At 42.2% G+C, this 22,686-nt stretch overlaps 2 protein-coding genes across 11 annotated transcripts in view; one reads left to right on the top strand and one right to left on the bottom strand.

Moving 5' to 3' along the window:
• Positions 1 to 22,686, bottom strand: part of tenm3 (teneurin transmembrane protein 3) — a 1,272,390-nt gene that overhangs the window by 511,876 nt on the left and 737,828 nt on the right. The window lies entirely within an intron of this gene.
• On the top strand, positions 9,631 to 10,552 carry LOC125802950 (putative uncharacterized protein DDB_G0290521). Its single transcript, XM_049481412.1, has 2 exons — positions 9,631 to 10,020; positions 10,093 to 10,552. The coding sequence occupies exons 1-2, from the start codon at positions 9,650 to 9,652 to the stop codon at positions 10,166 to 10,168; spliced, it is 447 nt and encodes a 148-aa protein (XP_049337369.1). The 5' UTR covers positions 9,631 to 9,649; the 3' UTR covers positions 10,169 to 10,552.

The following is a 22,686-nucleotide window of genomic DNA, read 5'->3' as shown; positions in this document are numbered from 1 at the left end:
TACTGTTTGATTCCTTATTGTTTGATTCTTTGTTTTATGGCTTAACTGTGAACTGTCTGTTTTAAATGTTGAAACTGATGTTTAGGCTTCTGTCTTGGCCTGGCTTCCCTTGAAAAAGAGATCATTGTGTCTCAATGGGACCGATCTGGTTAAATAAAGGCTAAATAAATAAAAAATAAAAATTAACTAGTGTGAACGCTCAAACCGTGCCCAGGAAGCCGATGGCAAGCTACATGAACAGGATTCAAACGGCGATCTCCTGATCATAGTGGCATCGCCTGCCTTAGTCCACTGGACCACTCAGAGCACCGGCTGATATTTATAAATAAGTTAAAGTGGATTATTTCCACTTTTATCAAGAAGACGATGCATATGCGCTCCCAAGAAAGGGTGCTTTTCATGGCGGGGTTGCTGAATTCAGCACAACACCAGCAAGCCCACTGAGCAGTGAGTAATGACGTAAGCGTGCTCGGGCACGGATTGTTTAAACGCGGTGTGAGTGCAGGTCAGCGGGGGATTTGGGGAGGGGGAAGAACCGTGCTTCAGCACAATTCAAGGGAATCGTGTCTAGTACACTAGACACTAGTACACCCTTACACCCCAACACCAGTCAACCAGTCCATTTTTTAGACTTTTACCTCAACAATAAACAGAATACAAAATAAAATAACATAAATTTTTCTCTTAAATTAGCTGCTCGTGTACCTTCACCTTCGTATCCTCTGCTGAGACGTGCAAAAGCGCCGCACTGTTAAAATACGAACATGCCAAAGTCAGAGCTCACCTGGCTTTTAAATATATTGACCTGTGACACACTGATTGGATTATTTCAGAATTAGTACATTCCTTTTGCACATTTGAGCTGTGCAATTTGTACTTTTCCCGTCGTTATGATAGAAAAGACACAATGACACACCCTAAATCAAGCTGCACAGTGCACAGTTGATGGATCGCCTAAAGATCTTTAAAGTAGATACTTTTTACATCCGCAAAAACACCCGATGGATTACATTTAAACAACACAACTGGGGCTGAGATGGTATCGTTTTAAATCTTCAAACTATCGCTTTAAGCCTTTTGGAAGTGCTGAATTATGAACGCTTGTAAGGGGGGAGCGTGATACGCTCGTGGCTGTGTATCAGGATCTTAAAGCCTTCCTCTATAATGCAGTAAAGACCACAGTGGGTCTTCCTCCGTACCTGCAGCTTAGCACTTATACACACACACACACACACACACACTCCCACAGAGCACATCTGTCGCTAGGTGAGCTGTGATGGTGGGATAACCTTTACCTGGCATATTAGCCGCGGAGCTGCTGCTGCTGTGGGGGTTTTTATTGGAGTAAAAGTCTATCGGAGTCACGCAGCACAACAGAGCTCAAATAATACCAGCCACCCCCTCCAGACCCGGAAAAGCTGAAAAAGCTAAAAAAAAGTCCATCCATTACCCTCGGAAAAGGTGAAAAATCCCTCGGATACTCGGAATGATTTCACTCCTGCTGACATTCCTCTCCATTCCTCTATTTCCCTCTTTCTGACACCTTTTCTATCATATCAGACGCTTTTCAGTTTTGCACGTTGTAGTAGTGATGTGGAGATGAGCCTGGTAGACAGTGTGCTAACAACACTGTAGTAGTGATGTTGGATGAGGCTGGTAGACAGTGTGCTAACACTGTAGTAGTGATGTTGGATGAGGCTGGTAGACAGTGTGCTAACACTGTAGTAGTGATGTGGAGATGAGGCTGGTAGACAGTGTGCTAACAACACTGTAGTAGTGATGTCTACCAGCCTCATCTCCACATTCAAGGATTCAAGGAGATTTTATTGTCATTCGCATCACATGTGGTACATGAGGTGGAACGAAACGCTTCACAATTTCGTTCCACCTCATGTACCACATGTGATGCGAATGACAATAAAATCTCCTTGAATCCTTGAATGTGGAGATGAGGCTGGTAGACAGTGTGCTAACAACACTGTAGTAGTGATGTGGGATGATGCTGGTAGACAGTGTGCTAACAACACTGTAGTAGTGATGTGGGATGGGGCTGGTAGACAGTGTGCTAACACTGTAGTAGTGATGTGGGATGGGGCTGGTAGACAGTGTGCTAACACTGTAGTAGTGATGTGGGATGGGGCTGGTAGACAGTGTGCTAACACTGTAGTAGTGATGTGGGATGAGGCTGGTAGACAGTGTGCTAACGCTGTAGTAGTGATGTGGGATGGGGCTGGTAGACAGTGTGCTAACACAGTAGTAGTGATGTGTTATGAGACTGGTAGACAGTGTGCTAACACTGTAGTAGTGATGTGGGATGGGGCTGGTAGACAGTGTGCTAACACTGTAGTAGTGATGTGGGATGGGGCTGGTAGACAGTGTGCTAACACTGTAGTAGTGATGTGGGATGAGGCTGGTAGACAGTGTGCTAACACTGTAGTAGTGATGTGGGATGGGGCTGGTAGACAGTGTGCTAACACTGTAGTAGTGATGTTGGATGAGGCTGGTAGACAGTGTGCTAACACTGTAGTAGTGATGTTGGATGAGGCTGGTAGACAGTGTGCTAACACTGTAGTAGTGATGTGGGATGGGGCTGGTAGACAGTGTGCTAACACTGTAGTAGTGATGTGGGATGGGGCTGGTAGACAGTGTGCTAACACTGTAGTAGTGATGTTGGATGAGGCTGGTAGACAGTGTGCTAACACTGTAGTAGTGATGTGGGATGGGGCTGGTAGACAGTGTGCTAACACTGTAGTAGTGATGTTGGATGAGGCTGGTAGACAGTGTGCTAACACTGTAGTAGTGATGTTGGATGAGACTGGTAGACAGTGTGCTAACACTGTAGTAGTGATGTGGGATGGGGCTGGTAGACAGTGTGCTAACACTGTAGTAGTGATGTGGGATGGGGCTGGTAGACAGTGTGCTAACACTGTAGTAGTGATGTTGGATGAGGCTGGTAGACAGTGTGCTAACACTGTAGTAGTGATGTGGGATGGGGCTGGTAGACAGTGTGCTAACACTGTAGTAGTGATGTTGGATGAGGCTGGTAGACAGTGTGCTAACACTGTAGTAGTGATGTGGGATGAGGCTGGTAGACAGTGTGATAATTGACACTTGTATCTGGCGTGTTAGCATTATTGTAGTGAAGCCTTTAGCTTTTATGAAGGCACACAGTTTGTCCATTACCCATTTGGTATGCTACATTTAGCAAGTTAGCATTGTTAAGTTGTTGTAGAGAATGTTAATATAGAATGTTAATGAATGTCTGAAACTGTTATATTTATACAAAATAAAATCTTAACATTTATTTTCTGTATTAGTAATTTTTTTGTACTTAATTCATTATTATAGAAATATGATATTTTAGTTTCACATCCTTTTCTCTCTCTCTCTCTCTCTCTCTCTCTCTCTCTCTCTCTCTCTCTCTCTCTCGTCCCAGTAAAAGGCAGTGTGATTTTTGAGTAAGTGCAGCAGCAGACGGCCAGCACACACTTATTATCAGCTCTGGAAGTCACTTTGTTGTCGGTGGCAACGCTGCCAGTTGCCATGGTACTCCTTTTCTCTTTTTTAGATATATAAATATATATTTTCGCCACTTTCCGTCCGACTGGGTCATCACCAAATCCCAATTCGTAATCTCTCAGCGCTGATATCACACGTCTCTAGCAGCAGCAGTAGTAGAGAGTGTGGAACAGTAGCCACTGCTCCAGATTCCCTGGAGAAATGTGAACAGGCTCTGGCCTATACTGGAGCCGGACTCCGTGAGCATCAGTGTGATGTCTGGATCTGCGACGAGTCCAAGCAGAACCAGTCTGATTATGGTATTATGTAGGATTGTGGTGAGGGCTGATGCTGTTTAGATGTAGTTAGGGGATCTGTAGTTCCACAATTTTTCCCTGTTCTGAAATACACTGCTGTCCTATTTAACATCAGTTCTATAGGCCTAGAATAGAGCCTTGAGGGACTCCACAAGATAAGCTTAGGTAATCAGTTACCAAAAGCACTTACTACTAGGGGTGGGCGATATGGCAAAATTAGTATATCATGATTTTTTTCTTCATAATCACGATAACGATTTTATCACGATTCTTTTCATGTTGCTTGAGTACAATCGAACAATCTAACCATTCTTAAATACAGCACTAAAAACCAAACCATTTTGTCCAAGCCACGTTTTGAACAGATTTAATCTATTAACACTGGTTTAAAATGGTACACAAAAACACCATTCAGGGAAAGTGCAATCTTGCTGTTTAAACAGCAAACTTAGCCTACCACAAAAATAACAAGGCAAGAACAAGACAGTAACAATTTAATAAAAGCAGTTAAATAAAAAAAAATGCTGTAGAAAAATCTTCCTGTAACTTAAGTATTACTATTAGCATTGAATATTTTGACAGGATTTAAGACTTAACTGCTTAGCTGACAATGTAATTTAGAACAAAACTTTTTTTTATATATATTTTTTTTAGAAAAAATAAAGTATTTATGGCTGGTTTTCCACTGTTTTAAAAGGAACCATGTCCTTTGCCAGGTAAAAGTGATTCAAAAACGCTTCTGTTACCTCTCTCCATCGTTTACTTCTCTTCTCGTAGGGAGTGCCTCTCTCGACTGACCGTGTTATTGTTGTTTGTTTTGGTCAGGCTTTAGCATTAGCCTCTGCTAGCTGCGGTGCAGTTAATCTGTCGGTTACCTGACTTTCAGCGTACTGTTTGGGATGTCGCCTCTTTAAGTGGTTAAAAAGATTTGTCGTGCCTCCGTCCGACGCGAGAACGACCTCTGTGCAAATTTTACATATTACTGTTGATTGTGTAACGTCAGCTTGGAAAAATCCAAACCAGGTCCATATTACTGAAATCGAACTTTTTTAAGAAACTAACTCTGCCGCTGTGTTTTCAATCATGGCTTCGCGCTTGTGAGAAAAGGGGAGGGGAAGTAAGCGAAGGTGTTCCGGTGAGCTGATTGGTTTATGTGCGGGCCACTAGGTTGCGTGAAAGGGCACTAGCAAATAGTGAGCTTTGGCTGAGCAGAAAACTGCTGTAGTGGATAGAATGTGCTTAACGATCCAGCGTTTTTTCTGTGATGGCTTATCGTAGACACCTTATAATACTTCACGATCTGTTATCGTCATATCGCACACCCCTACTTACTACCACAAAAAATAGTAAATAATTACACATGTGGTCTGATTATACACAAGAGTCTTGACACAAGAGGGCATACAATTCTCTCAGAGGCTACTTTGTGTAGTTCACCTCTTGGTGAGAGATTAATGACTGGTAAGCTCGCACTCAAATACATTTTATTCACTTGACAGACTTTAAGATAAGGCACATCATTGGACTAAAAGAAGCAGTATGGTTCTTTGCAACAATTCATTGTTATTGTTGAAACACCTCCAGCACCACTCCCTCGAGAAATGTGAACAGGCTCTCGCCTTTACTCGAGTGAGAACCAGTGTGATGTCTGGTTGTGATATAATTCCAATCTAAGCAAGTCTGAATATGGAATTATTAGGACTGTGTAGGATTGTGTTGAGTACTAATTGCCAATACACTGCTGTTCCATTTAACATCAGTTACATAGGCCCTAGAATAGAGCCTTGAGGGACTCCACAAGATTAGGCTTAGGAAATAATTGTAATAAATTACCAAATACAAAAATCATTGCCCAAAAAATAATAAATGATTACAGGTGTGGTCTGATTAGAGTCTTGTTGTGGGTGTGAAAGACTATTAGAGGCTACTTTGGGTAGTGCACCTCTTAGTGAGAGATCACTGACTGCTAAACTTTCCTCTAACCCTGTGTTCACACTGGAAAGCGACAAAGTTACAGGCGACCATACATTTCCTATGACAGAACATGCTAGAAGTGGTAAATAACAAGCGGCACAGAGTATGGCATCATTCTAACCCAAATGGTCTCTTATATTTCTTTAGAACTCTCACATACTAGGTGGTCCAAGGTTCTCAAGCTTCTGCTCTCTGAATCTTTGGTTCCTTTCGGATTTAGTTCTTACCATTGTAGAGAAAACATGGAACGCCTTGGGAAAACATGGGAACGGCTGCATTTCCAGTGCTATTAAATCACAGAAACAGCCAGAGTCTAGCAAGTTTGGGATGTTTGGGATCTGATGATGGTCAGGTTTGAGTATGGAGCGAAACACTGCACCTACAACCTGCTGGTGTGACTGGTGATCTGACAGCTTTGCAGACATAGTTGGAAGCCCTTCTCGTGGCAGGGCTTCTAAATGGCATTTTTCAGCAGAATAATGTTTGTGTCCACACAGCAAACGTCTCCACCAGATTACAACACATTTATCGCTAAGATAAATGCATTTATGAGAGAGTGTAGAGCAGGATCTACAGGTCCAATTGCACAAATACACATCTGTGTATAAATGGAGCCATATGGAACCTGTACGCCTCCATACCCAACCATCTCAATCTCATCTTCTATCCAGACTAGAGGCTTCAACAGGGTACTAGAGCCTCCTTTCAATTCTAGCTCCAGACACAGGCATGCACAACGTGAGTGCATGGCTATTCCCGCCATTCACCTCGAGCACAGTGTCCTGAAACGCATCGAGGGAATATAAACTTGAAGACATCGCTGGAATAAACTGAATTACGGCGAAATTACAGTAAATAAAATCAACCTCGAGTGCTCTAACGCTTTGAATCCAAATAAATTAAGTCTGCGACATGAATCTGAATATGTCTCACTTATTACTCAGATACAGTACTTTAAGCGAGCCGAACATTTTTGATTATGTTGTTCATATAAATGAGCTGCATCAGCTTAATGTAATTTAGTTTAGTCTGTTGCCACTGGCAACCGGAGAGACTGGGCCAGCTGGAAAACTGCAGCACTTAAAAACATTAAGCTGCACACTTGTTGGTGTTAATCAGATTCGTTTCTATCTTAACTAATGCGAGTAAGTGAGTGAAACTGAGTCGGCGGCTGTGTTTCAATAAGATACAGTCAGCAGAGCAGCGCAATCTGCTGTCTCTCCCTCAGGCTACTGTCTGCTGTTTGGTGCGCACTTGTTTTCAGTACTTTGGGAAAGTGCCTGGTCTTGGAATTGTAGACATTAGAGTGAGTTAAATTTACTATTCTACTGAGTACACTTCTGTGATAGGTGTTACACCTTAGCCCATGTCTGTCTTCTGTTTCTCCCTTATTTTGTCTCTTGTGCTCCTGCCCCTCTGTTTTCCTGTCAGTGTTCACAGCCATGTGCTATTGTTGTTGTTAGTATTTGTCTCCACCCTAGCTCCGCCCCAGCCCTGCCCTGTAGCATCAGTGTTCTCACCTGTGTCCTGTTTGTAACCCCGCCCCCTCGTCTTCCTAGCCCAGGTGTTTCTCACTCTCCTCTTGTATTTAAGCCCCTCTGTTAGAATGTTCAGTGTCGAGTCTTTTGTATTTTGTATTTTGTATGCTGTATCTTTGTATCCCTGCAGTCCGATTGTAGCCTAGTCTTAGTTTCTTAGTCTGTGTTTCTTGTATCCTCTTCTTAGTTTCTTAGTCAGTGTTTCTCAGTTTATATTATCCAAGCCTTGTTGTTTTGCGTTACCCGTGTTTTGTTTGTTTTGATTTATCTTGTTTGTTTAAAATAAATATTATCTTTGCACTTACGTCCTCCTCCTTCACACCCCTCCGACTCCCGTGTAACATAAGACTCGACCGAAATATGGACGTAGCGAAGAGGAATGCCACGAGGAAGGCGGACCTGGCGTATCTCCGGTTCCTCGCGGAGCTAATTCGGGGGGATGAACCGCTCCCGGCGCCTCTCCGTGGGGTGGAGAGTGTCGGCCCAGCTCCAGCTAAGCTAACTAGCATGTTAGCTCCACCGCACTCTCCAGCCCGGCCGACTTCCAGCACCTCCGGCCTCAGCCTCAGCTCCTGCAGCTCCCAAGCCCGGCCGCCTTCCAGCTCTCAAGCCCGGCCGCCTTCCAGCTCTCAAGCCCGGCCGCCTTCCAGCTCTCAAGCCCGGCCGCCTTCCAGCTCTCAAGCCCGGCCGCCTCCCAGCTCTCAAGCTCGGCCGACTCCCAGCTCTCAAGCTCGGCCGGATCCCAGCTGTACAGCCCGGCTGGATTCCGGGTTTTCGACTCCTGCTCCGGAAGCAAGCTCCGGTCCGGTGTTTTCAGCCACGCCCACTGCTGAGTCTGCGGCTCCTGTCCGGATCTTGGCGGCAGCCGCACTCTCAGCTCCCGCTGAAGCGGCTTCTTCGCCAGCAGGACCCACCGCCTCTGAATCAGCGCTGCCTGCGGCTCCGGCCGCCTTTGACTCTGTGCCCGCGGCCCCGGCCGCCTTTGACTCTGTGCCCGCGGCCCCGGCCGCCTCTGACCCAGTTCCCGCGGCCCCGGCCGCCTCTGACCCAGTTCCCGCGGCCCCGGCCGCCTCTGACCCAGTTCCCGCGGCCCCGGCCGCCTCTGACTCTGTGCCTGCTGTTACCCCAGTTCTTGTGCCTGGGGGTCCAGCCTCTGCTCCTGTGCCTACTCCCAGGTCACGAGCTCCTAGACCCGCCGCGCCTGCTCAAGCTGCACCCGCCGCGCCTGCTCAAGCTGCACCCGCCGCGCCTGCTCAAGCTGCACCCGCCGCGCCTGCTCAAGCTGCACCCGCCGCGCCTGCTCAAGCTGCACCCGCCGCGCCTGCTCAAGCTGCACCCGCCGCGCCTGCTCAAGCTGCACCCGCCGCGCCTGCTCAAGCTGCACCCGCCGCGCCTGCTCAAGCTGCACCCGCCGCGCCTGCTCAAGCTGCACCCGCCGCGCCTGCTCAAGCTGCACCCGCCGCGCCTGCTCAAGCTGCACCCGCCGCGCCTGCTCAAGCTGCACCCGCCGCGCCTGCTCAAGCACCTGCAGCACCCGCTGCTCCAGCCTCAGCTCCAGCTCAAGCACCAGCAGCATCCGCTGCTCCAGCCTCAGCTCCAGCTCAAGCACCAGCAGCTTCCGCTGCTCCAGCCTCAGCTCCAGCTCCAGCACCTGCTGCCACAGCTCCAGCTCCAGCACCTGCTGCCACAGCTCCAGCTCCAGCACCTGCTGCCACAGCTCCAGCTCCAGCACCTGCTGCCACAGCTCCAGCTCCAGCACCTGCTGCCACAGCTCCAGCTCCAGCACCTGCTGCCACAGCTCCAGCTCCAGCACCTGCTGCCACAGCTCCAGCTCCAGCACCTGCTGCCACAGCTCCAGCTCCAGCACCTGCTGCCACAGCTCCAGCTCCAGCACCTGCTGCCACAGCTCCAGCTCCAGCAGCTCCCGCTGCTCCAGCACCAGCAGTGCCTGCCGCCCACGTGGTACCCACTGCTCCAGACCCTGTGCCCGCGGCTCCGGCCGCCTCTGACCCTGTGCCCGCGGCTCCGGCCGCCTCTGACCCTGTGCCCGCGGCTCCGGCCGCCTCTGACCCTGTGCCCGCGGCTCCGGCCGCCTCTGACCCTGTGCCCGCGGCTCCGGCCGCCTCTGACCCTGTGCCCGCGGCTCCGGCCGTCTCTGACCCTGTGCCCGCGGCTCCGGCCGCCTCTGACCCTGTGCCCACTCCCAGAACTTTGTATACCCCCAGGCCTGCCCCAAGGCCCCCTGTCTTTGCCCCCAGAACTGTGCCCAGGCTGGCTCCTTGGACTTCCGTACAGACTTTCGCCAGTCCTGGGCACCCACCAATGTTTGTTCCCGTGTCTCTCCCTGTCCTGGTCCCGGTGTCTGTGTTTGTTCCCATTCCTGTCCCCGGTGGTTTTCCTGTTCCCGTCCCTGTCACTGTGTTTGTGTCCGTCCCTGTCCAGGTATTTGTTCCAGTTCCCCGGTCCAGTTTTGTTCAGCCCCCTGTCCAGTCTCCATTCCTGTCTAGTGTCCAACCCTCTGTCCCGTCTAAGCCCCCTGTACAGTCTTTTGTCAAGTCCTTGTCCCCTGTCCAGTCTCAGTCCCCAGTCCAGTCGTTTGTTCAGTCTGAGCCCCCTGTCCAGTCCCAGTCTCCGTTCCCTGTCCAGTCTCCGTCTCCTGTTCTGTCCCCTGTCCAGTCTCAGTCCCCTGTTAGGTCGTTTGTTCAGTCTGAGCCCCCTGTCAAGTCCCAGTCTCCGTTCCCTGTCCAGTCTCCGTCTCCTGTTAGGTCGTTTGTTCAGTCTCTGCCCCCTGTCCAGTCTTTTGTCCAGTCCCTGTTCCCTCTCTCTCGGCGCCTCTGGTAGTGGCGCCGTTGAGGGGGGGTAATGTTACACCTTAGCCCATGTCTGTCTTCTGTTTCTCCCTTATTTTGTCTCTTGTGCTCCTGCCCCTCTGTTTTCCTGTCAGTGTTCACAGCCATGTGCTATTGTTGTTGTTAGTATTTGTCTCCACCCTAGCTCCGCCCCAGCCCTGCCCTGTAGCATCAGTGTTCTCACCTGTGTCCTGTTTGTAACCCCGCCCCCTCGTCTTCCTAGCCCAGGTGTTTCTCACTCTCCTCTTGTATTTAAGCCCCTCTGTTAGAATGTTCAGTGTCGAGTCTTTTGTATTTTGTATTTTGTATGCTGTATCTTTGTATCCCTGCAGTCCGATTGTAGCCTAGTCTTAGTTTCTTAGTCTGTGTTTCTTGTATCCTCTTCTTAGTTTCTTAGTCAGTGTTTCTCAGTTTATATTATCCAAGCCTTGTTGTTTTGCGTTACCCGTGTTTTGTTTGTTTTGATTTATCTTGTTTGTTTAAAATAAATATTATCTTTGCACTTACGTCCTCCTCCTTCACACCCCTCCGACTCCCGTGTAACAATAGGTCTTAGTACTACTTTGGGACTGTTAAAATAAAAGTATATATTAAAAATGTGTTTATTACTATATTTTTCAGACTATAAAGAACACTTAAAATACTTTAATTATCCCAAAAATCAACAGTGTGCCTTTTAATCCGGTGCATTTAATGCATGAATTCTACCAGTCAGGTATAAAGTACAGCGTTATAAGGGTGAGTTTTCAGTGAAGTTTCTCCAGCACTAAGGCTGGATGCAGCAGCATTAGCATTAGCCGCTAACCAGAGACGACTGAGTATATTGGACTGTAGTCGGCAAACCGCTAGCTGATAGCACCCTGAGTTACCGTAACACTCAGGGTTTATCACTCTAGCTCTATCGGGTGAAATTTACATCCCACTAGTGCTGTGGTTGGCGGCTAATGCTAATGCTGCTGCACCCACCCTTAATGCTGGAGAAACTTCACTGAAAACTCACCCTTACATAAAATATTGGAAATCTAAGCTTACTGTAAATAAATGGAAGCTCTTTACTCACCCAAATTAACAGTTTTCAGGAGAGAGATCTGTGTAGATTAACATCGAGCACTCGTTTGACTTTGAAAGAAAATGTTTTATTTTTTTAAAGAATTACAGTTTTGTTTATTCAGGCGCTTCCCTCAGCTTCCTTTTTAGAAGAAGAACATGGCTGAACCCTTGCTCACTTCATTGTAGGCATCCTTACTACTAGGGGTGTGCCATATCGTATCATACGCGATGATATCGGTAACATTTTTGAATATCGTGAACCATATTATACCCTGAAATATGGTGCCATATCACCCACCCCTAATTATCACATCAGGGTACTACTTTATTACTGTTTTTAACAAAACAAAAATCTGCACTTTTCTAATTTCCCATTATATATCTACTATATAAAGCAGATTTTACTTTAATCCTGGATATATGGAGATATTTGGAGTGCATTGTTATTATCATGGCATTTTGGATCATTGACTTCTGATAAAACTCAGATAAAACTTTTGTATTTTTTTTATATCTCAGTTATCGTATCGTATGCAATAATAAAAATTTATTTTCATTTTGTTCCAGTAGTGTATTCTTTAAATATTTGTTTGTGTTTTGTCATATCGCCAAGAGTATCGTTACCGCAAAAATACCATGAAATATCGTGATTTTGTTTCAGGGCCATATCGCCCACCCCTGCTTACTACTGTCACTTAATGCACCTTATAATCTGGTGCACCTTATGTATGAAAATAGAGCAGAAAATAGACGTTCACTGATCTGTAAAATATGGTAATACTATTTCCTATAAGTTAACCAAGCAAAATAAGAAAACAAGCCATAAAAGAGATTTACGAGAATCCCATTGCCCATACAGAATCATGAATGGCATTTCAACAATAGGGATGCTCTTTATTTTGAAAAAGCTGTGCTGTGGTAACAAAAAAGTGCCATCTATTATATTTACTGTAGTATTTAATGTGCTTAAAGGGCTCCATCCTTGCTCTAATCACTCAATTAGCCTTTTAATACCATGGTGGCACAAGCATGATAGAGCTAGGTAACACCAACAGTTCAATACTAATGCTGTGGTAGTGGTGCTGATAGAGATTTTGGGTCTAGCACACTCAAAACATTTAAACAAAGCCTTAAATAACAAAGTTCCAGTGATGTTTGAAGACTTGAGCATAATTATACCACATGCTTATGAATACAGAGCTCTGGGAGCTCATGACCCTGTTGCTCACTCACTGGTCGCCCTTCCTTGGAGCAGTTTTAGGAGATACTGACCACTGCATAGAAGGAACACCCCACACGACCTGAATACACTGCTTTCTGTGTGAGTCACTGTGTTAACCTACTTTTAAGAAGAGTTTGTCTAAAATGGGCCTGAACCTTCTTATACTAATCTACTTAGAATTTACTTGGTTTATGTTTTAACCAGACAAAAAGGCTATAGGTTAAAGCTTTAATTATAAATTTTTGAGATATAATTAGGTTTATTGCAATATATCTTAACCTTATATACAAATTTATGGTTGGTTTCCATTTCAAGGTTTAGGTCTAGTCAAAGCATTTTAAATAAAGATTTTTTAAGAAAAAGGAAAATATCAGGTCTTATTGTAGAGATCGTCAAGAACCGTGCACAGTGCAGATTGATGTAGTACATTGACAGTGTGTCTTTGCTATCGTAACAACGGGAAAAGTATTGTGAAAAGTTGTGTGCTAAATCTCATAACTAATCATGGGTGCGATTAATTTTGGGCGGAAAAATAAATAAAAGTGTCACTTGCTAATCATTCCCTTTAAGATCCAGATGCGCTCTGGCAGATTTACTTTGGCGAATTGCTATTTTAATGGCGCAGCTACCTGGATGTATAGTGTATAGTGTATAGACAAAATTCTTTGATGGACTTTGATGGTTTCTTCTCCTTACTGTGATGATGGAGAGTAGGACAAAATCCGACAGACAAATAGACACACACACACACACACATACACACTCACACACACACGTACACACACACACAGGCCCAGTGTGAAGTCTCAGGCTCTCTGGGCTGCGCTGCTGTGTGTGTGTATTTTTTTTATTTTTTTTCTAGGTCCTGCCAAAGTCTATGTGTGTCAGTGCGTTTAATGAAGCGATAACTCAAAATCCATCCACTGGTCCTGGGAGTCGTGTGTGTGCTCTAGATTGAAACGAACGGCATTCAGAAAGCACCCCGAGGACAGGCCGAGTGTGTGTGGACGCTCTCATCTCCCGCATGATCAGGCAGGCCTCCGCGTGGAGATTACGGAGCGGCTGTGTGATGAAGAGGGGTCCGAATCGATACGTGTAAAATGAAATAAAAAGTTTTCGGCGGAGCCGCTGTCGTGTACCTGCCGTCCGGGGAAATTAGCTATCGGCTCGGGCGGCTCAAATTTCAACAAAGACTGTCTGTGTTGTTTCTGCGGCTCCGCGGATGTGCCCCGAAACGGCCCCGGAGGCCGGAGCGGCCGGGGAAATAAGTTATTCCAGGAAAAAACACACAGCAGTCCATGAAAGAATGGAATCAATTTTTGAGAGCAAAAACACGAAGCACTTAGCGCTGCTTTAGCACGCTGCGCTGGCCTCGGCTGACACGCTGTATAACATGTCATTTAAACACTTACAGCGCTAAAAATAAACAGGGAGGCGAACATGAGGGAAAAAAAAAAAAAAAAAACCGACAGATATACAACATTCCTGCCATGCCATAACAATAAAACCACCTGCGTACTTTTGTTTAAGCTCCTTTTTTGCAGGCAGAACTGAAAGTGTTCAGTATTTAGTGGTACCTGGTACCAAAATAACATTACAGTAGATTAAGTCCTGCTTCTGAATTTTATAAAATAATGAACTTTTTTACGTAACACACAGGTACAGAAGACAGAAGACAATAAGAGTAGAAACGAGAAATGATGGTTTAATGCAGGAGCTAAGCTAATATTACTATCCTAGTCCTGTACAGCTGGAAAAGGTAGCAAACTTAGTTTATTTATTTTTTATTTTTTGGGATTGACTCCACTCTTTCCAATTTGCATCGGATTGTGTGGTATGTATTGTGATTAACATAATCAACAACATCGACTCAAAAAAATCGTCGACAGTCATTAATGTGCTCATACACTCTACTCGCTCTCCATGTAAACACATCAGATAAGGGACAAGACGTCAGCCACACTCACTGTACATCAGCTCATCATACATTTAAACATATTGCTCAATGTTTAAACCCCACATATATAGCATCTGTTGTTTTTGGAGTGATAGAGTGAAAGCAGACAGTGAGTTATCGCCGGCTGCAGCCAGGGTTGCCAGGTTCATTTAAATTAAAAAAAAAAAAAAAGGAATTCGTACAGTTTGTAAAACTACAGAAGCTGAACATATCTAAGGTGATGGACATCATTTGGAGAAAGTTAATGGGAGGAACACGTGATTGATCTAGATCTAAAGTATCGCTTTAAAAGAGAGAGAGAAAGACAGAAAGAGAGAGAGAACAAGATGATGGGGGCTCGGAGAGAGGGATGAAAATGAAAAACAGGGTAAGGGGGCTCGTGTGGAGCCATTCGGGGAAGATTATGTCGGCCCCGTGCTGAAACACGATCGTTACCGTGCTCTCAGTGTGTGTGTGTGTGTTATGTGTGTGTGTGTTTGTGCTACACACACACTAACCATTCTCCCCAAGACCCCCCTCCCCCCCTCCCACCCCCGTCTGGCCCTCCAGGGCTCGGCGTCCCGTTACTGAGCCCGGCTCTGTGGTTTGGGTCGGGTTTAGACCCGGCCGGCACCAAATCAAACATCAGCGCTCAGAAACTCCAGCTCGGCTCCAAACGGATAAATAAGAGCCGAGCCGGATCAGAGCCAGCGGCTAAACAGCATGCGGCTCTGATTTACACACTGTCTGAACCGCCAGCTGTCTCAGGTACGACTGAGCAGAACCGGGCCGAGCGCCGGGATCGGGAACGCCATCGCTCCAGAATCAAGTAAAATCAAGCAAAAATTAACAACCAACTGGTGCAAAAAGAGAAAAATATACAACAAACATATTTAAGCACAAAATAAATGCTTACACTCTTTTCACATTTAAATTATTTAAACATTAATTCTGAAGTTTATTACATTAGTTTATGATGTATTTATAGAAATGATAATATAAAGTGTGGCATGCCTCTCAGAACTAATTCCTTAAACCTCAGGGCTTATTTTATATTAACATTAGAGATTCACTTCTGCACAATTTTTAAAGTGTTCTCAAAGTATTTAATCAATAAAATATGAAAAATATATTTTAAAAAATAAGAGACCACTTAAAATGATGAGTTTCTTTGATTTTACTATATTGAAAACCTCTGGAATATAATCAAGAGGAAGATGGATGATCACAAACCATCAAACCACCAAACTGAACTGCTTGAATTTTTGCACCAGGAGTAAAGCAGCATAAAGTTACCCAAAAGCAGTGTGTAAGACGGTGGAGGAGAACATGATGTGAAGATGTATGAGGATTATGAATATGAACTTGTTTTCTTTGCATTATTTGAGGCCTGATCAGGAACGTGATCGCTGAGACTGTGGGAATCACGGACTGATGAGTCTCTGTACGACAAGATCGAGTAACATAAAAAAAAAAAAAAAAAATATATATATATATATATATATATATATATAAAACACACATTTAAAAACAACATAAATGCTTACACTTTTATCACATTCTTTCAAAAGAGTCTTGTTAATTATTTAAATGTTAATTCTGAAGCCTGTATTAGCTTATGATGTATTTATAGGAATGAGGATATGAAGTGTGGCGTGCCTGTCAGAACTAATCCATTAAACCTCAGGGCTCAAACTGTTATTAACGCTTCCCTCAGAATATCAATGTAATTAAAGCCTCAATATGAATATTAACATTAGAAATTCACTCTTGCACAATTTCTTAAGTTTTCTCAAAGTATTTAATCAATAAAATATGAAAAGTAAAAAAAAAAACTAGATACAGCTCTGGAAAAAAAATAAGAGTTTCTTTGATTTTACCAAATTAAAAATCCTCTGGAATATAATCAGGAGGAAGATGGATGATCATAAGCAATTAAATTGATCAAGTTTTTGAACCAGAGTTGAATTAAGTTATCCAAAAGCAGTGTGTAAGACTGGTGGAGGAGAACATGATGCCAAGATGCATGAAAACTGATTAAAACCAGGGTTATTCCACCAAATATTGATTTCTGAACTCTTAAAACTTTATGAATATGAACTTGTTTTCTTTGCATTATTTGAGGTCTGAAAGCTCTGCACCTTTTTTGTTATTTTACCCATTTATGCATTTCAGACAAGCAACACATTCTAAAAAAAAAAAAAAAAAAAAAACAAAGGTGGAAGAAGAGGGTATTTTTATATATGTTTGTGACTTACTCTACTGTCAGGAATTCACAGAATACAAAATATAAAACATTAAGGCTTTAAATTAAGGCTTTTTATTACTGTAGTGTTTACTTTGACCCTCAAAATTACAAAATACATGACAGAACTTAAAAATGAACTATGCTAACAATTTGAACTTTAACACTGCTTCCTTTTTTTAAAACAAATTATTTTAAAAACGGATCTGAAATATTCCAGAAGGTATATCCTGGCTGTGTGCTTTGGGTCATTGTCATGTTGGAAGATCCAGCCACGCCCCATCTTCAATGCTCTAACTGACGAAAAGAGGTTGTTCCCTATTTGAAGTGATGTTTCTCAAATGTTGTTTTGCACAATTCCTAGAAGCCACTGGCTGTTGCTTGCTGTCTAAATTCTATTGGCTCTCCAGTTAACAATTAAAACATTTAAAATTATAATGCGCATTATTATTATCCTTTAAGCTTGAGTCTAAAGTACTCCAAAGGTTTATACTGCTCTGGAAGTATTTTTACACCCTTTATCCAGCGTTTTAGGATGAACCGGTATGTGCGGCTCAGCACTAGTTCACGGTCATGATTACAGTGTTGTGTTTTAAAGAGGTACTCAGTGACTATTACTGATTTAATCCTGAGTATAATAAGCTGATTATCAGTGTAATCGACACTGACAGCTCTAAAGCCTGGAAAGTGTGGAGTGGTGCGATTTAACGGGTTAAGAAGAAGAGCGGATCTTACTGCTAACTGAGGGCAAAGTGACATTAAGTAGCACCATATGTACTTTAACGGGTGTGTGTGTGTGTGTGTGTGTGAGAGAGAGTATGAGGGGGTGGTTTAGGGGAAGCTAAAGGCCTGGTGATACGGAATGTGGGGTATAAATTGGCAGGGCTGGAGTGCCGTTTTGAGAAAATCATAACAGATTACTGCAGCAAAAACAACCTCAACTATACCAAAAAAGTACATCAAAACGAGGGGTACATATACTAGGGAGGACAGGTGGAGCCAATTAGTAACTCGGAGAGCTGGAGCGCTGTAGCGTCATGTGATCAGTGGAGCAAAGGAAGTCCTTGCGCAGCTCAAAGCAGACAAAAGGCATGTACTAATTCTCTTAATTAATCATGGATGTGGTTAATTTTGGGCGTAACGTGAAACAAACCAATCAGCATGTCACTTTCTCATCATTCTCTTTAAGACTCAGATGAGCTCTGACTTTGGTGGATTGCTATTTTAACGGTGCAGCTACCAGGACGTGTCCAACAAACGCTTCTCAGCAGAGAAAACTGAGCTGCTCTTTCAAGCTTATTCATTCTGTGTATTGGCAATGTGAATTGTGCTGTAGAAGCACCGGTGTTGCCAAGATAGCAATGAACATCTGACTGTTGGCGTCTGTCTAGGTTGTATTCAGTCAGTGGAGCTCCTGTGTTTTCTGTTACCAAGATACGCAAGGAACATGCCAGAAATTACCCAAACACACCTAATTTCCAGAACACTACGCCCAACAAGTATAGATATATTCACAAGCACTGCTGCTAATTAAATGATGCAAGATGAAAGGAGTGAAAATAGACTGCTGGTGGGGTGTAAGATAGCGATAAGCATCACAGTGCATTTTGTGCAGGTGAGATATATATATATATATATATATATATATATATATATATATATATATATATATATATATATATATATCTCAACACTTTTAGACCTGGATATTATATTCCACTGATAGAAAAATATAATATATAATATAAGAATGCAGTTTTCTGACTGTAATGCACACAGAAAAATAATATTTTATTTTAATTAATTAAATAAATTAGGTATTTATTTGTATTATTTATTACACTGTAGTAATTACCCAAAAGTATACATCCAATAAAACAATTTATTTAGCTCAATATTAAGTGCATTTGTTTTTTTGGTATTAAAAATAATAAACGTATTAAACAAGTAATCATAATTGATTTAATTTTCTTTTTAAATCTTCAATCATTTAAAAAATAGGGAAATAAATGCAATTAAATATGTTTAGGCTTAATTTAATTTAAATTTTCACATCATTAGTTTTTTATACTGAATTACTCCATATAATTTCCATTTAAAGCACTGACTGAAACTTTAAAACTACCTTCTGGATTATACTCTGGACCCACCACGACTCTGACTAGGAAAAAGTGGTTAAGATGATGGATGATGTACGGGTGGATTTTCCAATTACACATTCATTACACTAATTAATCCCAGCAGAGAAAGTTTTTTTTTAAGTTTAGACCTGGAAAAGAAAGTTTACATCAAGTGAAAGTTGTTTCTTTATACTTTTATAGAGTTAGCTAATGAGTAGTAATTGGAAAGTTTAAAAATAAAGAGAGAAAATTGGGGAAATAGCAGTAAAGGAGGTTAAAGATGTTACAGAGTTCAATCTTTCTGTATAAAGAACAATAAAACTGCAGTTAAATGTCTGAACGCAGTTATAGACTCGGTGGAGTTATTGCTGTTATATAAGTGCAGTTATGATCTGGTAAATACTCTTAAACAGGCAGATGAAGAGCGGGCACTGTTCGATGGCGCGATTAAAGTGTCCCTATCAGCTAATTGTAGCTATTAGCAAACGTAAGATGCTATCTGGGGCGAGTTGCATTAAGGCTAAAACAAAAAGAGAGAGAAAATATGAGCGCGAAAGAACGCGCGAGAGCGAGAGATGTCCAGTATTATTACTAGAACATTGCACTCTGGGGTATCATTAAGGGATTCAATTGTGTTAGCGCCGTTAAACATGGCGCTAATTCGGGCCCTCCGAGACGTAATGAGTAATCTGTCAACTGACAACCAAAGGGGGAAAAGAGAGACACAGCAACTCTAAAAACAGCAAAGACCAATTATGCCCTTATATCATATTACAGCCAGCCAAAACAGCCCGGACACGCAAGAGCATTATGACATTAATTAAGTTGGGCGATGAGGTAATTGCCTCTTAGACAGAAACTGCTTTCTGAGCAGTTGGGAAACAGATGCACTGGAGGCGAAGCGAGGCTGACGGAAAAGAGAGAGCGACACTAAAAACACAAAAACACTAAAAAAAAACAAAGTGGCAGCTCCACTATGTAAAATCAACACAGATGCAAGTAAAAAAAAATACTGTATATAAATATTAATAGGGAATCAAGAACATATCAGAATATACTGGTTTAATTTGGTTGAAATTTCAAACTTCATGCTCGACTTATTGACTTATTTAAAAAAAAAAAAGGACCAAGCGATGCTGGCCGGGCTACTACAACTGGCCAACGCTGCTCGTACTACTTTAAAATGCACTGATTAAAGGTCATTTTTACTTATTTTTATTACATTAAACAATATATAAAATGGATTTTATTCAACATGTTAATTTAAAAATAGGGTATAAAGCTGTGTAAGTGATCAGTCTATGTAAGAAACAGTGATAACTAATTTCTCAGGAGAAACATTTAATTTTATTGTTTGCATTTCGTTGGCTAAAAGCTAAAATGTAAGAAATATAAAAGTAAAGTTTATTATTAAGTTATACCAGAGTGTTTAGTCTCTCTGTAAAGTTATAAATGTGCATAATAGATATCAGCCCAGAACTCTGTACATCCTTAAATATTAAAATCTCTTCAACAGTGGAAAACACCCTCTCTGATTCTCTGTCTATTTCATTGCTCTCTTTCTTTATCGTTCTCTCTTTGTTTCTTTTATCCTTTATTTGTCTGTTTTTCTGTCTTTTAATCTGCCAATCTGTCTTCAAATACTTCTATCTATCTCCCACTCTTTTTCTCTTTCCTTCTTGCTGTCCTCTCTCACTTATTTTTCTGTCTGTTTCTTTTACCCCTTCATTCATCTTTTCTCTCTTTCAATTTGTTAATCTCTCTCTCTCTCTCTTTCTCTCTCTCTTTCTCTCTCATATAATCTTATGAATGTTAAGATAAAAAAATGTACTGAATACTGCAAACTTAAAAACCAACCAGTTCTATGCTGAAACTTGTAGATAACCAGTTAAATGTTAAATACCTATACCACATACTAACTCTTTGATCATTTTTAAGTACTGTATGTCTCTTGGATATTTGAGTATACTCAACTTGTCAGTAAAGTTTATTACTACTACCTCATAGTTTATTAAACTCAAAAAAACAACCATTTCTAAGTTGTAGATATTTAAGTATACTTAAATTTTAAGTATGTATCATGGATATTTGAGTATACTCAACTTGTCAGTATAGTTTATTACAACTACCTTACAGTTTATTATACTTAAAACCCAACCAGTTCTTAGTACGCACTGCAGATGTTTGAGTACTCTCAACTTCCATACATTTACTAGTTTACTCAACTGTTTGAGACATGCATTGATACTACACTCTACAAACTCAAAAATCAACCACTTCTAAATTGTAGATATTTGAGTATACTTAAATTTTAAGTATGTCTTAAGGATATTTGAGTACACTCAACTTGCTAGTATAGTTTTTTAGTACACAACCTGGACGGACCTTCTGAATATGAAGATAAAAGTCATCTAAATCTCTTTGGTGGAACATATAACATATGTATAACAGATGTACTGAATACTACATATTTTAAAACCAACCAAGTTCTAAGTATGCATTACAGTTATTTGAGTACATTCATAGGTCTACTAGTTTACTCAACCCTTTGAGACTTGCGTCAATACTACATTCTACAAACACAACCAGTTCTAACTTGTAGATATTTGAGTATACTTGTATTTTAAGTATATTTCATGAATATTTGAGTATAGTTTAGTTTAGAGTATATAGAGTATAGTTTATTACAACTACCTTACAGTTTATTATACTTAAAACCCAACTAGTTCTTAGTATGACCTGCAGATGTTTGATTTCTGTAAACTTCCATACATTTACAAGTTTACTCAACACTTCGAGACATGCATCAATACTATACACTACAAACTCAAAAAACAACCATTTCTAAGTCGTAGATATTTGAGTATACTTAAAGTTTAGTGTAAGTATGCCTAAAGGATATTTGAGTAATTTTTTTTAGAAGTTTATTACTACTACCTCATAGTTTATTAAACTCTAAAAAAACAACCATTTCTAAGTTGTAGATATTTAAGTATACTTAAATTTTAAGTATGTACAATGGATATTTGAGTATTCTCAACTTGTCAGTATAGTTTTTTAGTACACAACTGGGACGGATCTTTTGAATATGAAGATAAAAGGCCTCTAATTCTCTTTGGTGGAAGAGATAAAAACCTGGCAACCTGTGGCGATACCCAGCTGCCACCCCCTAACACTGGCTAACACCCGGCACTGCCACCGCGGCGCTGCCCGACCCAGCAGATCTGCGGTCGGTCCTGCCAGCTGTTGGGGGGCTTGTTGAATTGGGGTTATTACTGAGCACCCCCCCTGAGAGAGAGAGAGAGAGAGGGAGAGAGACAGACAGATAGAAAGAGAGACAGGGGGTCTGTGTGAGTGAGTGAGTGGTGGTGAGTGGGAGGGATCTGTAGCACAGTCTGGAGCAGCAGTTGGTTCTGGTTCTGGTTCTGGTGTGAGAGGGAACAGGACATACGGCTCAGAGAGACCTGATGGCAAATGCAACGCCAGCCTGCCAACAGAGTACCCCCCCCACCACCACCACCACCCCACCTACCCGCTCCTCCACCCGCTTTCCCTTTTTACTCACCATTACTCACATTTTCCTCCTGGCATCTCTCTCTCTCTCTCCCTCTCTCTTTAAGTCTCTGTTTTTCTCTTTCTTATTCTCTCTCCCTCACACACATACACACTCTCTCTCACTCTTTCTTTTTAGCACTCACATTATTTTATCTTTCTCTGTTTCGTTCACATTTTTCCTTCTTTTTTTCAGTTTTTCTCTGCTTCTCTATCATTCTGTTCTTCTCTCCCTTTATGGTTCTTTCTTTCTCACTTTTTCATTCCTCTTTCCTTTTTCAGATTTACTCTGTTTGAGTCTGTTTTTCTCTTTCTTAATTTTTCCCTCTCTTTCTCTTTGTTCATCTCTCTCTCTATCTCTCTCTGTTTTTTTATTATTATCTCT

This window comes from Astyanax mexicanus, chromosome 7 (assembly GCF_023375975.1).
Source record: "Astyanax mexicanus isolate ESR-SI-001 chromosome 7, AstMex3_surface, whole genome shotgun sequence".
Classification (NCBI taxonomy): domain Eukaryota; kingdom Metazoa; phylum Chordata; class Actinopteri; order Characiformes; family Acestrorhamphidae; genus Astyanax; species Astyanax mexicanus.
Note: the sequence above shows the minus strand (reverse complement) of the source record. Positions and strands in the feature narration are given on the sequence as shown.